General features: G+C 42.4%; 1 protein-coding gene across 2 annotated transcripts in view; it reads left to right on the top strand.

Moving 5' to 3' along the window:
* Positions 1-20,158, top strand: part of NHSL1 (NHS like 1) — a 180,210-nt gene that overhangs the window by 77,248 nt on the left and 82,804 nt on the right. Inside the window, exon 1 of one of the 2 annotated variants that reach the window (XM_086745738.1) lies at positions 15,064-15,103. The exons of the other annotated variant lie outside the window; for it this stretch is intronic. Coding sequence (XP_086601864.1) covers positions 15,088-15,103 — 16 coding nt within the window. The 5' untranslated portion in view covers positions 15,064-15,087. Of the gene's footprint in view, positions 1-15,063; positions 15,104-20,158 lie in introns of those variants that run through there. 2 annotated transcript variants of the gene reach the window in all.

Here is a 20,158-nt window from a genome sequence, read left to right as displayed (position 1 = left end):
TCATTTTTCGAGGGAGTTTGTCAGGTACTTATTCAAGCATACCTCGTATTTGCCGTACATCAAAATAAATTTCAGAACTTTTCTCCTCTGAGGTGTTACCAGTGCATTTACTGGATGGTAGGCAGTGGGGGGTGTGTGTGTTTATGGTTAAAAATCCGTGATAGTAATTTGGTTGTAATGTCTCTAGTGCTGCTAGAGCACTAGTTTGTTAATGGAAATCTTAAGGTTGACTCAATTCTGCTGTAAGGTCACTTTTGTAAGAGCAGGCAGGCTCTCCAAGGGCATTTGAACTTCAAAGGGATTTTTATTTCTTTTCATTTCTGGGAGCGGTTAATAGCTATTTGACCAGAATTTTGGTTCTGAGGCAGAATAAATTGTGTCTTCAAGTAAATGGTTTGGATGCAGGAAAACTAACACAGGATGTATACGTTTGTGCTTTTCTCCCAGCACGGTAGGAGATGATTTTAATCTGTGCTTTGAAGATTGTTTTTTAACCCCTTTCACTGCTGAAAAACTTCTACAAAGGGAGCCTTCATTTGCAACTGGTGGCTGATTTTTACTTTTGCTTGTTGGCATGTTGGTATTGCACAGCAATGTCAGATACACAGTTCTAACGCCTGTGGGGTCAGAAGAACCATGCAGCCCTGCTGCTGGTTGCTACATAACTTCCATAAAGTTTCTCATGCTGCCTTCTTTAGCTTGCGCTCCTGTCACAAGGCAGAGATGGGAAAGGAAGCTTTACTGATGGATTAATGGTGTATTAATTTCTCTGAGTGATTTACATAAAGAGCCCATTGTACAGTTTGGAGGGGGAGGGCAGAATTCCTCCCATAATTGGGCAGCAAGCTATGAAAGCCTCCCTGCCTGCCTATAGAAGAGATGACAATACATCATTTTTGAAAGGAAGGTGGAGGGAGGTATAGATTATGCAGGGCTTACTTGCCCTTTGCAGGGCACAATCTAACTCCAGTTGTAAAATCTGCCTGGATCATAAATCTGACTGTGCACTTCTGTCTGACCGGGATCCTCTGCTTGAAGGGAGCTGACAAACTGGCAGGGGATGCTGGGGCTGAAGGGAGTTTGGGTTATGTACTTGGGCAGGAGAAACTTGTCCTGGCTGCAAGTTGGAGCAGTTTCATTATCGGTACCTGGCTAAGTTGTCATCTTGGGTTTGTGCTCAAAGGCAAAACAGGTGTGATAAATGAATACTTGTGTTCTCAAATTAGCTTGCTCCACTGGACCGTTGTATTATTACTGCTTGCCAGCCTTTGTAAAACTGAGGGCTCAAAACAATATAATCTTTGGTGCTCGAGTTAACCACATTGCTTAAAATTAACACAGACTAGAAAGAAAGGAGATGCACAGTAGACTGGAAGGATAGCAAGATTTATATAGAAAACCATAATGTTTATTTTAAGGTAGCTGAAAAAACTATGAAAATTTCATCTATCAGAATAATTTTGCTTCCAGTTCTTCCTCAGGTAAACTGGGAAAAAAGTAAGCCTGAGAAATCACAGGTTCTCCTTCTACCTCTTTCTTTGCCTAACTGTATATATAAAGGCAGGAGCGTTAACAGAAGTTGGAAATGAAGGACCTGTTGTTTTTCTTTCTGAGCTGTTTCTCTTCCTGTCTTTTTAAACCTCTTATTCTTTTGCCGCTTCATTGCTCTTCCCGGCTCGTATTGCATTCCCGTGAGGCTGCTAGGTGACAGGCACAAGGCAGCATGTGTTGTGTGGTGTTTCACCAGCAAAGTGGCTGATCTGCATTGGCTGCGAACGGGACCTTGCAAACAGTAGCAAGCAGCGAGATTGGTTGGATTTGTCAGTTTAAAACGAGCAAGAAAAACAAAAAAATAAATGCTAACTATGAACCTGGGGAGCACCCTGATGTCCTGCACAACTGAGCTCTCTTTGTGTGGAAGTCAGGTCGGAGGCTTCTACTTCACTTTTCATTTTTAAGAGGTACATAGTAGAGCAAAGCGTTTTGGAACTGGTCACGCTAATTAGACTTCACATCTAATAAAGCAGTTACTAAAAGAGACTGTAAAAGTTGATAGTAAAATAAAGATTTGTTGTTTGAAACATTTCTTGCTCAGCCCTCTTCCACCACAGTTGGCTGAAGGACATTTGAAATGAGAGAACACTGTAAGTTCTGTGTTTCTGTTCTTTAATCTGAATTTTTAGTTCAGATTTCTTACTTTTTGGGGTAGCAGAAGTTTCCTTTATACTGGAGCATGTGTGTGGGTGAAATGATATATATATATTTTTTTTTTTATTCCTTAAGCATGCTCCAAGTGTCCTTTTTCTCTTGCGCAGGCACTCCTTATCCCTTTCTGTTACTGGTGTTGCTGGAAGTTCTTGCAAGGGGAGAGGGCAGGCAGTGTGGCTGGAGTCGATCTGAATTCATCCAGCCTGTTACGGATGGAGCCCGTGGAGCTGCTTTGAAGAGGCAGGTGTAGGGCCAGTAAGGTTTTTGCTCAAGCTTTTTGTTCATAGACATTCTAGTTTTCATCTACCTTGCTCTTGTAATGGCATGGCTTGCTTCTAGTATACTCAGTGGGAACCCAGGGAAGAGCTTGATTTTTTTTCAGTGTCTGAGCCTAAAATTCCCACCAGAAACAGGTGGGAATTGCTTGCTTTTACAGTTCCTGGAAAACTGAGCAGGTCCTGGTTTGGGGGCTGCCTGCCATGTGTCAGTGTGTTTCTGTGTGTGCTGGAGGTGCAGCGGTAGGTGTAAAAAAGGCAGCGTGCTGCTCCTGCCCCCAGGAGTTTTCAGACTGTGGCTCAGAGTGTTTTTTCCTTTAAAACACAAATTCTGGAAAAACACTGACAAAGTTGTTCTTTGAAGCTGAAAGAAAGGTGCTGGTGTGCATTGCAAAGGGCTTCTGCCATGGTGAAGAATACAAGTCATTCATGTGGGCCTGTGCTGGTTACTGTGAGTATGACATAGCAAGTTAACTTTCAATAGAGATAACAAGTCAGTCTGTTGTAGAGATCTCACCATATTTACCTTGACTTTGCAGAAAAGGAGATGAGTAACATTTCAGCATCAGAACATCTTACCCAGCCAGCAAGGACGCAGAGAAAGCGAAGATGTTTCTCCAGAGCAGTTAAATATGCCTGAGCATAACAAGTGTCCTTATTTCTCCTTCTTTCCGACGGGTATCTTCTGGCCAGGTGCTGGAGAAGCAGAATGAGCAGTCAGATGTGGCCGCAGGCAGCAATACGTGAAAAGGGAGCTGATAACCCGCAGGGAGGTTTCCCCCTCTCCCCCCTGCTCCTGTCCCTGCTTACTGCTCTGACTTTTTACCCACTGCCCCTGTTTCACTTGGTCGCTTTCCAACCTTTCTACATCACAAGAAGGTGAAAGCCTTGGCTGCTTTTTACTGCAGGCTGTGCTACCTGGAAAACTTCTTTGGACTCGTTGGTGAGAGAAACCTAATTTCTCCGATAACTGTGTTCTTTTGAAGACTGATCAAACTCAATTCAAAAGGTGGTAGCCACTGGCTTTCTGCTGTCTGCTGGCCAAGTCGTGTATGGAATGCCCATTTTTCCTAGCAAAAACAATCTAAACATGAAACTTTCTTTTAATGCTAAAAGTCCTTTAAAATCATAAGTGACTACTTGTGGGCTCAGCCTTTGATGTCCTTGTGGCGTGTCCGATGGAGGTAATCCTGACATCCTGATGACAACCCTTACCTTAGAGGTACTAAAGCTGTTAATTAACTTCCTGACCACCCACTGCATATCACAGTTTGAGAATGTCACAGTTACCAAGGGGTTAAATTTCTGTAAAAAACCAATTTCTTCTGTGATAGCAGCAACATTGGTGCTGCCTTATTATGTCAGTAAAAAATATGTTCTTTAGCTGTACCTATACCACCTGTGGTTGATTTAAACATTTGATATATCACAGAAGTTTGATACTACAAAATGAGGGTGTTTTTTTTTTTTTTTTTTTTTTTTTGCATTCCAGAGGCAATCAGGACTCGAGACCTTCAGTTTTTGTAATACTGAGGAGTTTGTGTTTTCAGTGCTTCCTGTAGAAACTCACTGTAGGGATTTGCAACTCTGATGTTGACTAACTGCAGCATAAAGCTTGGTTTTCAGAACAGAGCATCAACTCGGTCTTTTTTTAAAGTCCAAATGAATTTTTAAATTTTGGGTTTTAAGTCATGAACACTGTTCACAAGAGGGTTTCAGGGGCAGGGCAGTAATCACATTTTGCTTAATAACAAGATGTTACTTACCAAGAACTGGTAAGTCCCCATAAGCAAGATTACTGAATCCAGACTTGCTGTTGCTATTCTAATGTAAAATCATTTAACGGGGCTTTTTCCTGTATGTTTTTGCACAAGATCTTCTGTTCAAGGAGGGGAAAAAGTTTTGTTAATTACTACACAGATAAGGGCCCATAAACCTGAGGGGAGCTGTAGTGTTTGTAGAAGCAGTAATATGTGATGGATTGTAGTGTTGGGGCGTATGTGTCTATGAAAAAGATTCTTGAAGCTTTGGACAAGTCCATAAATAATCATTTATGGAAACCTTAAAAAGTATTTGTGTAAAAGAGTGGAATAACTCCAAAACAAATACAATGTGGTTTATATGTTTTTTTTTTTTTCCTAAAAGACTTTTTTTAAAAAAAAAAAAAGACATGAATGTTTTATAGACATGCAGTTCTGCATATATGAGCACACATATACAAATCTAAATAAGGGGTGGGGGGGAAGGGATTTGATACAAAGGCCAATTTTCTGTCTTGTCACACGTTTTCCTTTTACATGTTGTAGGTTCTATGTGCCAAGATAAAATTGGACGTGGTTACACACATTTGTAACAATTTGCCTAAATGGTCAAGTTTGCATCTTGATATGCAAGGCTGAATGATCTGTGGTTGAAACTGTTGGATGTTGTGCTTTTATGGAAGCAGTTCTCGGCTGGGAGCAGATACTACTTAAATTACCGAGGCATACACTACTTGTCTTAGCGTGTTTGTATCATGGCACAGCAGAGGGTTCTGTAAAACTTTAATGCTACATAGCGGCAAGTGAAACTTCTCATGCTGGTAAAACAGCTGGAGACAGTCTAAAGTCCTACACTGAACTACAACTTGAAGTAGCAACTTTTGTATGTTTGTACATAAATGCAAATTTAATCAAAACTTCTCCTTCTTTCCCATGTCTTCTGGTAAACATTGCCATAGATGGGAATCTGAAAGTGGGTTTGCTAAGCAAAAATTTGGAAGCTAAAGAAACAAATTAAGTTTAAGAAACGTTGATACATATAACAGAATCCTTTGTTCAAACTCATATCTCTGCTTTTGCCTTATCAAAAAAAAACATAGATCTAGCCACCATTGCTATTTGTTCTACAAAATCCATGCCAAATTTCAGTCCTTTGCTATTTTTATAGTACAAATAACTTGTATTAAAAAAAATAAAATTGTTCTTCGTCGTCTGATCAAAACCTTCCAGGTGAAAATAGAAACAAGATAAAATAATTGTCTATGACCTTGAACATTTGCTGCAGTCCTTCCCTCTTTCCTGGCCACTATCCCAGTGTGTCTCTTCCTCTCCAGGAAGCAGTGGCTGAAGAACTGCATTCTGTGATAAAGGACATTTCTGAGCAGATTTTTAACAAAAAGTTGTGGCTGGTTTCACTGTCTCTATGCTGTCTATTCCAAGAGCCATAACCTCTTACTAATGTATGTTTACTCTGTTGAGGGGTCTTAATCTCTCAGGGGATCATGGAATTTTTTTGTTATGATGAAGGAGTTGAAGGGAAAAACGTGCTTGTGCGGCATTACTGTGGGGAATCGACATTTTAGAGTTGCTGTCTCAGAAGTATGTTTTTTTAGATGAAGTTAACTGCTGGTATTTGAGAACTGGGATGCTCCATGAGTTGGGTGCAGATGCCAGTTCCTTCTGGGCAGCTCTGTGCTGCTGAGAAGTGAGACCCTGACTGCGTTTACCTTCTGTAGGGCGTCCTGAATTTCACTTGCAGAGTAGCTCCAGTAAGAGTTTTCTTGGCTGGTCGCTGTAAAAGACCACAGTCTTGGGAAATGCAAACAAATTGAGTAGCACCTGACTTAACTGTGTGTTTCCAAAGTTACAAGGACATTGCAACTCCATTTGTCTTGCAGTTTAGCTTTACTTGATATTTGGATTAGCACTGTAGCTAGAGCAGTGCTCTTCACAGCATAGCGTGTCCTTTGCTTGCTTCTTTGCAGCAATGAAGAAATGCACAGGGTGCTGTGATTTTTCCTTCTGAGAGTGTATCCTTTTGACCTTTCTGAATGGTTTCAAATTATATTTCATGATATATACACTTCTGTATACTTCCATCCACATTACATACTTTTTCTTGTTCCCAGGATACTTTTAGTTCCCTCTGAAGTCCAGCTAATCCTTAGGCTGAAAACTTGGGGCAAATACTTGCCCCTCAGTAGAGGGTCAAAACTTATCTCCTGACCTTCACATATTACTCTTGGCTAGCTGTATTTTATAAAGCAGATTGTTTCAGTTCAAACAGTGCACACAACGTCTCACTGGAAAACATCCAAAGTGCTGTATGCGCTTTCCTATGCACTGGCTCATCAAGTAAGAGAATACATGAAAATTTCTTTTTCCATGCAGTTGTTAGCCAACTGCTCATGAATTGTCCCCTAAAACTGAGGGGACCTTTGTCTCTGGCGTGGGCATAGCTCACCATTCTGGCAGGACATTGCAAATATTACAGCTGCTTGTTTTTCTCTAATCTCCATTACAAATGAAAAGAAAGTGAAGTTAAAGGTTAAGAATGTGGTTTAGTGACTAAAGTTAATGAATTTTGCAAGAGTCTATTTAGCTTCTGTTACAATATTTGGAACAATTAGAGAGGGTGGATTTGACAGTTTGTAATTTAAATTGTGAGATACATTTTCTTCTTGTCTTTTAGCTGCAGAATCTCAATAAAAATAAAATAAACTGTAGGTTTTCCATCCTCCTGCTTTTTTTTTTTTTTTTTTTTTTGCTGACATTTACCTATTAATTTATCTACTAGCCTCTCTTTCCCACTTGTAGGTAGAAATCCCTTTATTGTCTTTCTCTTTTTCTCTGGGGAATTGAAATGGAAACTCCCTTATAACTGTATGTTCCAAAGCCTGAGCTGAAGTGGTCTGTTAAAATATAAGGCTTAGGGGCTTATGATATCTACGTAAGGTGTTATTTTCAGCATGTGAACGTGTATGTTGGACACATAAGAGTATGGCATATTTTCCATCCCACGGAAAGGTAATTGATATTTATACTCCCTGCTCCTTCTAGAGCTTTCTTTACATATGGCATGGCAGCTTCTGCTTGGCACTTTATCTCCCTGAAGCAGATGGATTTCCTGGACATTTAGTCTCAATGAACTTGCAGTGTACCAGAGGGAGCTGTGAACTGTGAATTGAATGCATTGCAACTGGTGTATCACTTGCACATTCACTCAAAATGAAAAGATGTGAGAAGTGCCTAGAAGGTTTTCAGTAAAGTTACTCAGAAGTTGTCAAATCAAACACGAAAGCAGAGGGATTGAGAGGGCTGCATATGGCTTGAGAGTAGCTCATGGAGATGTTAAATATAAGTTATTCATGGTCACAGTTTCTTCAAGGTAACACAAGTCCGTAATAAGAGTGCATGTGCATTTGTGTGCGTATATACTGGAAGCGACGGGGAAGGCAGAGACATGACCCCTGTTCCCACTTCTTACGAGAACTGTGGGCCATGTCAGTTAACCATGGCACAAGAGGCCAGCTGGCAGGGCACGTTTGATGGGGACGGCTGCCGACGGGCAGCGTGGCACGGCCTCCTCGCTGCTTTGCCCGGAAATGGTGCCTGCCTACCAGGCACCACGCGTCTGGGTGCACACAGCATGGCCCTGTCTGTCATGTCCCCGTCAGACCCACTCCCGTTGCTTCCTGCTTCTCTTTCCTTTTGCTTGCTTGCATGTGTGAATTTTCTTACTTCCTATGAATACTTACTCCTTGTTTTATTTTGCATATGCAGATGTTTACTCCCTAATGCAGCGGGGATGCTCACGGTTTACGTATTTGGCATAATACTCTGAATCACACTCCTGTAGACACCTTGCTAGTGACTATTAATTAAAGAGGGACCTATGGAAAAAACAGGCTTTTAATTTTGGTTCTATCATTCATGCCTAATTTCAGTGCCTGAAATAGGAATAGAAACTAATGAATAGTGAAGGCTGTTGCCTTTTAGAAACTGAAATTTGTTTGTACTTGCTTGTAATTTCCATGGAGTCTTTTATATCTGTTTTTCTCCCTTGTAGTCAAGACTGCTGAAGAGCTGATGAGTAAGGGTGACTGAATACAGCATCCTATACATTTACATGAAAACTTTAAACCAGGAGTTATTAACTCAATTTTATTAACCTTGAGTAATGCGTGTAGTGCCATATACAATAAATATGGCATTTTCATTTCAGAATAAAAATGAGGTCATTGTGACATGCAGTGGCAGAACCAGGTATGAAATTAGACATTTGACTTCTAGCCAGTTTGACTTGCCTTTGCGAAGGGAGAAGACCCCCTGCATTCAGCAGCATAGCTCCTTCCACCGGGGTGACAGCTGGCTGCAACGGAGAGCTGGACCTAACACTGAAAGGATTGCAGCTCCTCCACAATCTCAGTCAGATTGTAATTCAGCTGAGACTAGGGAAGGCAACATATTTGACCTGATTAATTTAATAGATGAGAAATATCTAATTTAGTTCTCCCTGCTCTGTGCTGACACTTCACACACACGTGCTGGAGCCTCAGTGAAGAAACAGTTGGGTTTCTACCTCTGGGATGATGGCAGAGAATGCCTCGGGGCCGGCTGAGGTTTGTGGTGAGGAAAGAGCTGGAACAGTTGGGGATTCGGGAATATTTTCCATTGCAATGCACAGATGAAGCTGTAATTACCTACAGACTGCTGTGTCACCCTGCTCTCTGCACGATTACTGATGGACGTGCTGTTTCAGTTTGCTGCCTAAGGACAGCAAATGCCCAAATGCCAATTCTTGTTACTTGTTTTCAAGGACTTGGGTGTATTTTGGCCCATAGCCTTAAATCAAAAGAGAGCTGCTTAAAGTACTGCTGGTTTTAGCTCAGTGTCTCGGTGAGCTATTTCTGGTCCGTTGGGTCAGCATTCCGATGATGTGAAGAAGACGGCTCCCCGGCTAGTACTGATAGCGCGCCTCCACAGTTGTACCCCTTAGGTCAGAAGAGAAACTGATTTTTCTGTTTGCTGCTTTGTGTTTCTCTGGTGTGTGTTCCAGCCGTGCGGAGTTTTTCCATCAAAGACCATTGCTCTGTACGGTGACAATGGGCCGTAAATTGTGTGTATTTTGGGAAGCAACCTCTTCTTTTCTCCTCCCCCTTGTAGGACGGTGTGTAAGGGTACAGTTGTCTTTGGATGCCAGGATGATAATGGGGTAATTCAGGTGTCCTTCCTGCTGCCCATGATTTTGATATTCCTGGTTACCCAAAAGTGGCCTCAGAGCATTCCTCGGTGCCTTGTTGTTACCAGGGCTAGTGAAATACTGATGGCATCAGTCTGATTGAGCAGGTCAACTGTGGTACACCTGCGGCGATTTTCTGGAGTGCACAGGTGACTGGGCAAATGAAAGTGCACATGAGGGGCTTTTTTGTTTTGTTTTAATAGTAAACATTATCGATAAAGCCCTGTTGCATCCATTAATCAAAGATAATTTGGCACGCAACCATTGCAAAACAATTATTTTTTAATTTAGGAGCAGATCTTTTAGCAACAGATGGAAATTAATGGATTGCCTATTGTTTTTCCAGGCTTTTTCTTCAGAATTACTACCTTGGCCTCTCTTTAAATTTAGGACTGTCAATCACTGTTTTGGTATAAGTAGTTTTCTTCTTGTCATGTGGTAAGCCTCTATACACTTTGGTCCTCCCTGTGCAACCAGGAATGCCCTCTTTGTTTGACTTCTGCGGCAAAGAAATTCCTGAATGAATTTGGAGAAGTTGGTTACAGATTCCATTCTTGACCTGCAGCAGCTCTTAAAAAAGATTTTACCCTGTCTGTGCCCTTTATCTGAAGAGTAAGGCAAACAAAAGATAAGGCAAACTAATTCATGACTTCATTGTATTTGTTTTCTTCCTCACTTAAGGCAGAAGAAAGATGGGTTTAGAAATGGGCTATTTTATTAATTTTAATGCCAAGCACTTTGAACCTGCAGACATTCCTGGATTTATTATAGAATAACTTTTTGTTTGTAATAATAAAAAACCATAACACAATTCCACAAATTCTGTGTGCAGTACCTAATTGAAAGCTCCACCAGTGTAGCTGGGATGGGAATAGAAATAAACTTGTTTCACTGAAAATCGTCTTTTGATGAAAAAAACCCAGACGCATAGATAAAGGATTTTACTTTGGCTCCTGAATTTATGCATGACTGAAGTGGAACTGTGTCCCTCCTTCAAATAAGAGATCAGTGCTTTAGGTTTAATTCTCTAGGAAAACAACTTCAAATGGTTTCAGAGGTTTTATTGGAAGAAGGTTGTTTTAGAAATCAGTTTTAATTATGAGCATTTTTTTTCCCGCAAATGTTTATATTGGTTCTGTTCATCCCTGTTGCTTTTAAGTGCTTAAAATTCATTTTTCTTCTAGATTTGAACATTTGGAAAATTCTGTTTCTCATGCTAGTCTTGAAAGGTACCACAAGGCCCTGTAGCTTTGAACCTGGGAGAGCATGAGTAGCCCTATACTAGTTGTTTCACTGATAATTTGAGAAGGTCCATTCACCACAAGTCACCTGCCTGCATTACTTTTTGCGGGACAGAACACGTCCTTTTACCTCCTGCTATGGTGAGTATTTGTCAGTTTGAGTTCTTTGAATTAATCACAGGGTTATTCTAATTACTCACAGGAGATTCTGCTTTAAAGGACATATTCAAATGACCAGGCTGGAAATAAGTTACTTATTTCATTACATGTACTATTGCTTTCTCCAAACGAATTTAATCTTCTATAATAATTTTTAAAATATCTCTTTCCTTCCTCACTGTATGAGGAAACTCCACCCTAATCAGTCCTCCAGTGGAATGGGTAATACAATACGGCTATCAACTGCAAGAGATAATAGCAAAATATTTTGTCTCACTTTGGAGTTACAAGAATATTTGGTTTTACTTTTCAAAATAAAGGCTAATATCTTTTCAGCCACTGCTCGGTTTCCGAGTCGATGCTGCCCCTTTAAAAATAGGCTGGGGCTGACCTGACCTCTCTTTATCTTCTTGCTCTTATCACCAGTGGGACCACAGCGCCTGGTAGCCTCTGGGTCTGGCTTTCCTTAGCGCTTGAGCCAACTGCAGACTAAACGGTGTTGGGCCGTGACAATCTTCAGGTTGAAAATTTTATTTTTACTCCAGCTGTATTCTTTGGATAGTTTTTCAGGGTGGGTTTGTTTTGGTTTTTGGTTTGGGTTTTTTTTTTTTTTTTTTGGTGCATTTAATGCACAGTTTGAAAGGGAAATGTGTCAGAATGATTCAGGCTTTAGGAAAAAAAAAATTCTCTTGATAGTTGGCACCCATCCAGGGTATCAGAAACGTATTTCTCTGCAGATCACTTTGGTTCTGAAAGGAAAAAGGATTTAATTAGATGTCCCAACAGCCCTGGTAGCTGGCAGTCAAACTGGGATGTACTTTGCTGCGCAGCAACATGTGAACCATGACAGAACAGCCTAAATAGTCATTCTTTTTCCCTGAGTTGGGCAGGTCTGAGCTTCATTTTCTTCCATGCTTATTTTAATGGTACAATCTTTAGTATCAAAAAATGGTGCAAGTATATACATATTTTTCCTAAATTTATTTCGCTCCATCCTGTTGCATTTTCAGGTTAGGGCAGCTAAGAGAAATGGCACTAGTGATGTTATGTTTTCAACAAGGGAAAAATGACACTGACATGTTTCTTCTAGCTTTTCTCAGAGAGCTGATAGAACTTTCAGCAATTTGAGAGTAAGGGAGAGAATGAAAGACACAATTTGGTGTGGCAAAATTCCTCACTTCACATGGTTAAAACATTTATATTTAAAAGACCATGGCCAGTCCTTATTAAACATGAATATACATGCACAATTCTCCCTGTCTGTCTCCTCTGTGGAGCCAGTCTATTTAGCATCCAGTCTGCAGAAGCAGTGCCTCTGTGAGAGGTGGCGATGGCAGTTGGTATTACCTCCTCTGCTTCTCCCTAGATGGGGTAGATGTGGGTGGGATACGTTCCTGGAGGTAGCGCTTCCCACTTGTAGCTGTCTCTTTGTGTGCAGCTTGACATGTAATGCTTTACACAGTCAGTATACTTTGTACTTTGACTGTTGGAATATATTTCCATGCTATTTGCATAGAGTTCACCCCAGTACAATGGGGAAACCTGGTTCCTTGCTGTCACAGACAGCAAAATGAGATGTAGAGAGTCGGAGAACCGGTTCCCTGATGGGACTCAGAGTTGGGACCAAGTGTGATGTCCTGCAGGTGCCACAGCTGCCAGAGAGAGCCAGGCACCTGTCCGGTTGCTACAAATGCCCAGGCAAGAGGAGGGTGTCACCTCGACCTCCTGTTTTCCTAGGCAGTGAGGTCCACTACCTTTAAGGCACTCAGTGGGATACCAAGCCTCCTTAGTTTTGCTGCCCGTAAAGCTGTGCACTTGTCTTCGGGGCACACATAGAGACCTGACACACTAAAAAAGGTGTGGAAATAGACGCCAGACTGCTTTATGGCTGTCCCGGGTTTGGTAATTCTGCTCCCCTTCATGAATTTTTTTCATTTATTTGTTTGTTTGTTTAGCATTCCGTCTTTCCCAATGGCATCAGGAAGGTGGGTATCCCGTTCAGGCTTCTCTGCTCTCCTCCCAGTGAGGGTGGGTGAGGGAGGTGGTGAACAGGACAGAGGGTATCCCCTGAGGAAGGGATGCTGGGCCAAACCCTCCCAGAGCATTTTGTACAGCCGCTGTTCCAGCCCAGAGCAATTTCTGACTTTTCAGCACTGTAATACTACGTTGCCTCTAAGCTGTATCTAATTTCTCAGACAATATTATTCCATAGTTGGCTTCCTCTTCTTTGTTTTATTGACAGGTTTCCCCACTGCCTGTGTGCAGAATCGACTGCTGGTTTTGTCTCTTTTTTTTTTTTTTTAGTTTTTATTTTTCTACTTGTGTTTGTGATTCCCTTAGAATCTGTCATGCTCTTTCTTAGTCCCCAGTGGCGTGTTCGCAGCTGCTCGCAGTCCCCAGTGACTGTCACTGATGCGCTGCTTACTTCCCCTTCCAGGTAATTAATGAGTAGATTTAACAAGATTGGACCTTAAAATCCCACTGGTATCCAAGTAACCTCCCCCCAGCTACAATATGTTTTTGTTTATTTTGCCTCCATGAAGTGTTTATTCCTGGAGCCCTCTAAAGAGGTATGGTAGGAAATAGCGTGTGCATGTCTGGAGCACCAGAAAATGGAATTAAGGGGAAAGGGCCCTTTGCATCCCAGAGCATAAGGAAATCTTGATATAAGCCTGTACCCTTTTTAGCAGGATTTAAAAGAGAAAAGGCACGCTAAGCTATATAAATGCTGTTTCTAGATTTTGAGGTACTCCACTGTAACGTCTCCACTTTTCTGCCATAGCAGCCTGCTCTTAGCCCACTCTAAAATAAAAGTAACTTTTCTTACACGATGACAGATACTTGAACTGTGATACCTTAAGATCAAGGCACGGCTAATGGTCCTCAGCATCTCATTAGCGCTGCTTCATCTGGGGTCTCAACTGCCATTTTTAAGGTGCCTGGACCAAGGTTTTTTTCTGGAGCTCCACCCAAAGATAACACGGGTTTGCATGTGTTCTTTATTTTCATTTGGCTTTACGTGCAGCACTTGGAGACAGTTGCAATTCTCTGTTGTTAAGCGAAGTAGGTTACCCTGACCCGTACCTTGCTCCCTGGTTCTTGTATTTCTTTGCTGTACAAGGCCAGGCCCTTTAAAAGTTAGTAAACACTGCATTTAGCTGCATTTAGACCCAAACATCACCAGTAAGCCCAGTGCTGGTGGCAGCTCTTCGTGACCCTTATAAAAAATAAGATGCTTACAAAGTTGTGTGCTTCTGTTGCTGAAGGTCTCCTCTGCAGAGACAGGGTGTATGTAAGAAATCTTTCTAGCCACAACATCTCTGGTGTTGAGCTGGGGAAGCAGTCTTAAGGAGCACAGAAAGGAATAGACAGTATTAAAAAAAAAAATAAGCATTTCCCCTTTGGACTATGGCGAGTAACTGGTGTGTTGTGAAAATTTGGTACCCCTGGAATCGAGATCTTAGAGGGAATACACCTTCATGAGGTTCATGCTGACCCTGACTTTGGAAACTGGAGTTTTCATCATAATATAAGAAGTCAATTAAGATGCAGCATGGCTTGGCATCTTGTTTAGGTTTCCCCAGTTATTAATCTTTGTACGGGAAATTGCGTGGAGGGGTCCTCTGTCTCTTGCCCGTAGTCAGGTGAAGATGAGCTGCCTCAAGCTTGACTGTTTGGATACACTTGCGAGATGTTTGTTTATTAATTAAGCCTGTACGTGTAGATGAAATAGAAAATGGCACAAACAAAGCACTTTCTGGAAAGAGACCAGACACATATTCTAGAACAACAACAAAAAAAAATCACAGAGTTAGTAATTCATAACGAATAGTTGGGTGGGATTAAGGCGATGCATTCCTCCAACGCTGCCTGATTTATGCCCATAAGCTGAATCCACAGCGGTGAAAAATGCTGACAGAGGAGCCAGAACAATTCCCTGCGGGCCGGGGCCTGCGGGCAGATGTCGGGCGGTAACCGCCGTTGTATCCGGACGCGTTTTCCCCGGGTCGAGCCGGGGAGAGGGGAGGTGAGCGATGGCGGGGGGGCGCCGGCGGGGACCCCGGCGGATTGGGCGGCCGCGCCCCGGGGCGGTGGCGGGGCCGGGCCGGGCCGGGGGGCGGCGGCGGCGGGGCCGGGGGGCGGTGGGCTGCCGGGGCCGGGACGAGCGGCCCCGCCTGGGCCCTGCGTGGGCCGGCTGCGGGATGTTCTGCCTGAAAGGTGAGGGGGCCGCGCCGGGGGAAAAAAAAAGCTGTGGTGCGGTCGCTTCCAGCGGGACCTTTTTGTCTGGCGGAGGAGGGATTTTAGCATTGAAATGTAATCCTTAAAAAAAAAAAAAAAAAAGTTTATTCAGTGCATTGATGGGAGAGCGTATGAATTGGTTGTTCCTTTTGTTCCTGCGAGCAGGGAGCGGGACGCCGCTGCCCGGCGTGAGTCCCGCGGGAGGGCGGAGAGGAGGCCGGGCCGTTCGGGGTGCGGGGCTGTGCCCCTCCGGTGCGGCGGGGCTGGGGTTAGCGGGGGCTCGGCACCGCAGGAGCCTCTGCGGTGGGTTGTTGCGTGGAGCATCTGTAGCGGTGGTGCTGCGCCAGAAGGCTCGTCACCCTTCGGCCCCCATTTGGGTGCGGTGTCCTGGAGCGGCCGGAGCGGAGCAGGGGGTGTTGATCATGGAAACGCCTGCTGCTCCGCCGGGGGATGCTCGGTCTCGTTTGGAAGTGGTGCGGAGCCCTCCCGACAACAAGAGCTTTTATGGCCAAAGAGATTTTTGTGTCGTCTTCTTAATTTGACTTCCTGAGAACGTGTTTCTGAAAACCATGGTTAGGAAAAGCGTAGTATTTTCGTTTAACGTTCATATTTTACTGCCACTCTTCTTACTGGAGTACCTTTGTTGAAAGCTGACACTAGAGAGCTGTTGTAAGGAAAGGCTAGGAGTTCTAAGAAAGATACTTTCCCTGGGAAAGAACAGCAAATAAGTTAAATACTTCAGTGGTTATCAGTGTTTGCTCAGAATATTTTGCTCTTCTCTCCAGGTTGATTCAAAACATTTAATTACTTTAATGACTTCTAGTTGTGCAAAGTCCCCACTAAGGGTCCTGGTGCAGTTGCCAACCATAAATTTAAGAAGGCAGGAAAAAAGTTCCTTTCCTGGCTGTTTCAAGAGTAGTGAGTCAGTGTTTCTAGAGAAAACCTTAATGAATTGCATAACACAATGTGCTATGTAATGAGTTATCTTAAATGAAATTGTTGCAGTCCACAAAGTAAAAAAAAACTGCGCTATTTATAGAATCACAGAATCATAGATATCATAATTTATGTTTTTTAACTGCACAACAAGAGGTTTTCAATTCACGGAAGCTCAACAGATCACTAGAATTTAGAAACAGTAAAAGATGAAACCTTTATTTAAAGCATTAACTTGGAGATACAGGATAGAAGTTATTGCTTAAGTAAAGAGTATAGTAGGTAAAATGTTTTCAAGCAAGCTGGGTAACCAGTCAGCTGAGAAGACTGAGGTGTCTGTAGTCTGGAGCACCTGACTGAAAATGAAGCAAGGAGTAAAGTTTTCAGAGTTGTCTTCTGTGCAGCAAAGGAGCTTCTACAGAAGCAAAATATTTTTCTCTTGAATTACGCTTGCCTTTTAATAAATCTTAAGTTGAATATAGGGAAAAAACTGTTTTCAAAATTTTCAAGTTTTATTTCTGAATAAATTTCCCCCAGTGTTTTCTTGGTCTGATCAAGCGAGCCATCTTCATCAGACGAATTAGTCCCAGGTTTGCACAGGGGCTGAGTTGGTGTATTTGGTGGGTGTGGATGTGCTGAGTGTGCTTCCACTTGGTGGTGAAACCCCTTTTTTTTCAAGCTGCTGTATGACAGTCTGTACCATTGACACGGAGCCTCTTGTTGCCACACCCTTACCAGTTGCACCTTAAGATGCTTGGGGAAAAAAAGGGGCACCTCTGCCCATGCATGATGGGCAACCCAGCATCTCCTGCTTGCAGGCTGATCCGAGCTCTCCCGTGCCAGGGTGGCCTTCGCATCGCGGCAGCCTGTGGGCAGCGGTTGGTTCTTCGGCACAGCCCTTGAGGCACCCCAGTCGTATGAAACGTGAGTTGTAGTGGTGTTTGATCGCAGAGGCAATGCTGCGTGCTTGTTACTGATGTTTAGGACTGAAGAGGTACAAGTGGAAGACTTAAATAAATTTTTTAATAAAATAATTAACTCCTAGAAGGGTCATGAGCCAGTTCATTGGCATGTACTGAAAAATGAGCTAATGTTTCTGTAATATTTGCCTAGAGTTTCTCTTTCCTTCATAGCTTTTGTAGGAGAATAGTGCCAAGAAATGCTGTAAAGCAAGCATGTGGGCTTACTGCTTGCCTGCACTTGGGAAGTATTTTCCATCCTTGCTTGTCTTACAGCTGTGGATTTGAGAGGGAAGTCTTTTATGCTAATAATAGCAAGAAGTTATGATAGAAGCTATCCATGAAAAATCCCAGGCATGTGCTACTTGCTCCCTGGAGAAGGGTTCCATGCTAGAAATACAGATTTATTTTTTTTTCTTTATTTTTTGTGAAAGATCACAGGGCTGCTCACCAGTTGTCTCGTGTGTTCTGTGTGCTTAAGGACATTCCTTGGATTCCTTTCTTGGCAATGTTCTCATAAAATATCCAATGTTTGAAATCAGAAACAGATTTTCTCTGATGTCTTTAAGCAAATGCATTTTTCAAGTTGAACTAGGCAAGCAAAAATTTGTACAAATTGCTTTCTTCTTTTTTTTTTTCCTCTGTTTAAAGTTTTACCTTTTTTTTTGTGTGTGTATACAACAGCAGGCCAAAATGAGGGAGAGGATGTGTAGCAATCTAAGTTAAGGAATCTGTCAAAGTGAAGATTCCTGGCAGAATGTAATGAGTTTAGTTTAAGCCATTGATAGTATGTTGTTTGTTCCTCTGACTTAATTTCCCTTTTTTTTTTTAATTTCTGTCTGAGTTGTGTGTAATGACACTGGGACTTGTGAGTTGGACCCATTCTTTTTGTAATTATTTTTTATATCGTGCATTATTTTAATAGGATGAATAACTTTGAGGACATATCTGCAATTCTTCAATATATAAAAGCAGTCTGAACATATACAGAATTAGTACAAACACATGAGAATTAAGTATCAAGCTTATGACTTTGAGTTTAAAAAAATCTACTTGTAAAAGAAAAGCTCTCTTGTTTTTCTTCATTTCTCTTGTATCTTATGGATTTAGTCTTTCTGCTGTGCCTTTTCTGTTCTCTTCCCCCCCCCCCCCCCCCCCCCAATTTTCCCATCCCCACTCAAGTGAATGGCTGCCTGGTTCATCTTGGATGCAGCGGGGATCTGCCACTTGCTCTCTCTGTCTGCTGAATGGAAGTGTTCACAGCTACACCTGTGTCAATCCCTGACGTGCCAGGAGAGCCACAGAGAGCTCTGTCAAACATGGTGTATTCACATGCTATGGAAAAAAAAAATCAATTTTTACTTATTTTAGTGTTTAAGGCTGTTCAAATTTTGAAGGTTTTGCTGGTTAAGTGACAAGTTTATTACCTCACGCTGAAGGAAGGAGAGGTACAGAGGTGGGGAAGGGCAAGTCCATGGTTGAGCACAGCTAACAGCATCTGGCAGAGGACCGGCCTCTCTCTGTCAGGCGACAGTGAACGGGAGTCACTTCTAACCATGCCTGGAAGTATGGGATGAAATTGAACATAACAAATGGAAGATTCTAGGTCTGGTTAATAACGTTCTTGCTGAAGTTAGCCGGGTGCTCGGAAGTATTGAAGATCCCCATGTACTTCTACTTTTTTTCTCTTAAGTATCATTCAACCGCTCCACCTATGGCTACAGTTCTGTTGTGTAATGTTGTACATGAGCACCAAGTAAAACATTGTTTTTGCTTGGATGGATTTACAGTCTAAACACGTTGGAAGGGGGCAGCATATATAAAAGCAAAGTGAATTTCCAAAGGCCTGCGTGGCTGAGCTTCGGCCGTGCCCACACTGCCTACCTCACTTGTTTCTTGGCTCTGGTAGCAGCAGAGCAGGGAGATGGAAACCCCAGAGAGTACTTCCGCCGTGCCGACCCATCGGGGGAGAGTGGTGTACCCCAGCTGTTCTTTCTGCGATTCAGAAATTGCCTGTAAATACGTTTGTTTGCCATGTTGTAGAAGCATGTTGTTCTGCTCCTTGGAGCTCTTTCATGTGACCGCCTCTGAGGAGACCACCAAATGGCACAGGCACAGAACCTGCAGAATGAATGCCTATTGTTTGCTGTGGTTTTCCTTTTCTTTTTCTTGGTCATAGAACAGGGTGTGGGTGCCTGTTTTTTCCGTTAAATTTTTAAGAAGACCAATGGCAGTGTGTGAAGCAGGGTGAACATAATCAGGCATTAGATAAAAATCTCCTCTGGCAGCTACACCAGCCTTTCCCAGTGCACCATAGCCTAAATTGGTACGGTGACAAGGCAAGTCATACAGATTCAACTGTGAAATCAGTTAGCATTGCAGCTCTCCTTCAGTAAATCTTTAGCTGATGATTGGAAATGTGGAGGCCAGGATAGACTTTTGTATGTGCCTAGCTTTCAGTACTCAAGTCCAGCTTGTGCTTTTCAAACACAGTGCAGTATAAGTACACACAGACAAAAATACTTAATGCTTGTAGTCCATTAGTTTACTCAGGTGGTGTTCAGTCTTTAAGACTCTGTGAAAATTGACTTGTCTACTGTCACAACTCTATAATTAACACACAGCTTTTCCTTAGACTCTAATTTTACTTTCATGTGAGCATTTAATGCACACTTTGTCTTTCTGCTCCACATAGAGTTCTTTACTGCAGGCTGCAACAGGAGCTGTTTGTGCAATTCACCCAGCACTGCGATCCAGAAGAGGACCTCTTGGTAAATGAATCATAGGTAGAAAGATCATCTGCTGTTTTCCTTGACCTGCTAATGTTTGCTTTTAAACAATATCTATTAAGCCCCTCCATCATCTGCAGAGCCATGAATACAATGCAGATGGTAATCGCTGTGCAAAGCAGTAGTGGAGGGCAGTGAGTTTCTGTCAAGTTGCAGCAAGAAGCCAACACTTAATTTTAAACAGCAAAAGCACGCAGACTAGAGAATATGAAAACAGATGAAAAAGTAGCATGCACAGCTGATTGGATTCATAAGCATTGAAAGAATTTCATGTTGAAATGGTCTTTGAAACAGCACGCACATACTTTGAACCTATAAATATCTCCATACATTTTTCAGTGGTTTAAGCA

This window comes from Chlamydotis macqueenii, chromosome 3 (genome assembly GCF_036417535.1).
Source record: "Chlamydotis macqueenii isolate bChlMac1 chromosome 3, bChlMac1.mat, whole genome shotgun sequence".
NCBI classification, from domain to species: Eukaryota; Metazoa; Chordata; class Aves; order Otidiformes; family Otididae; genus Chlamydotis; species Chlamydotis macqueenii.
This window is presented reverse-complemented; position numbering and strand designations above follow the sequence as displayed.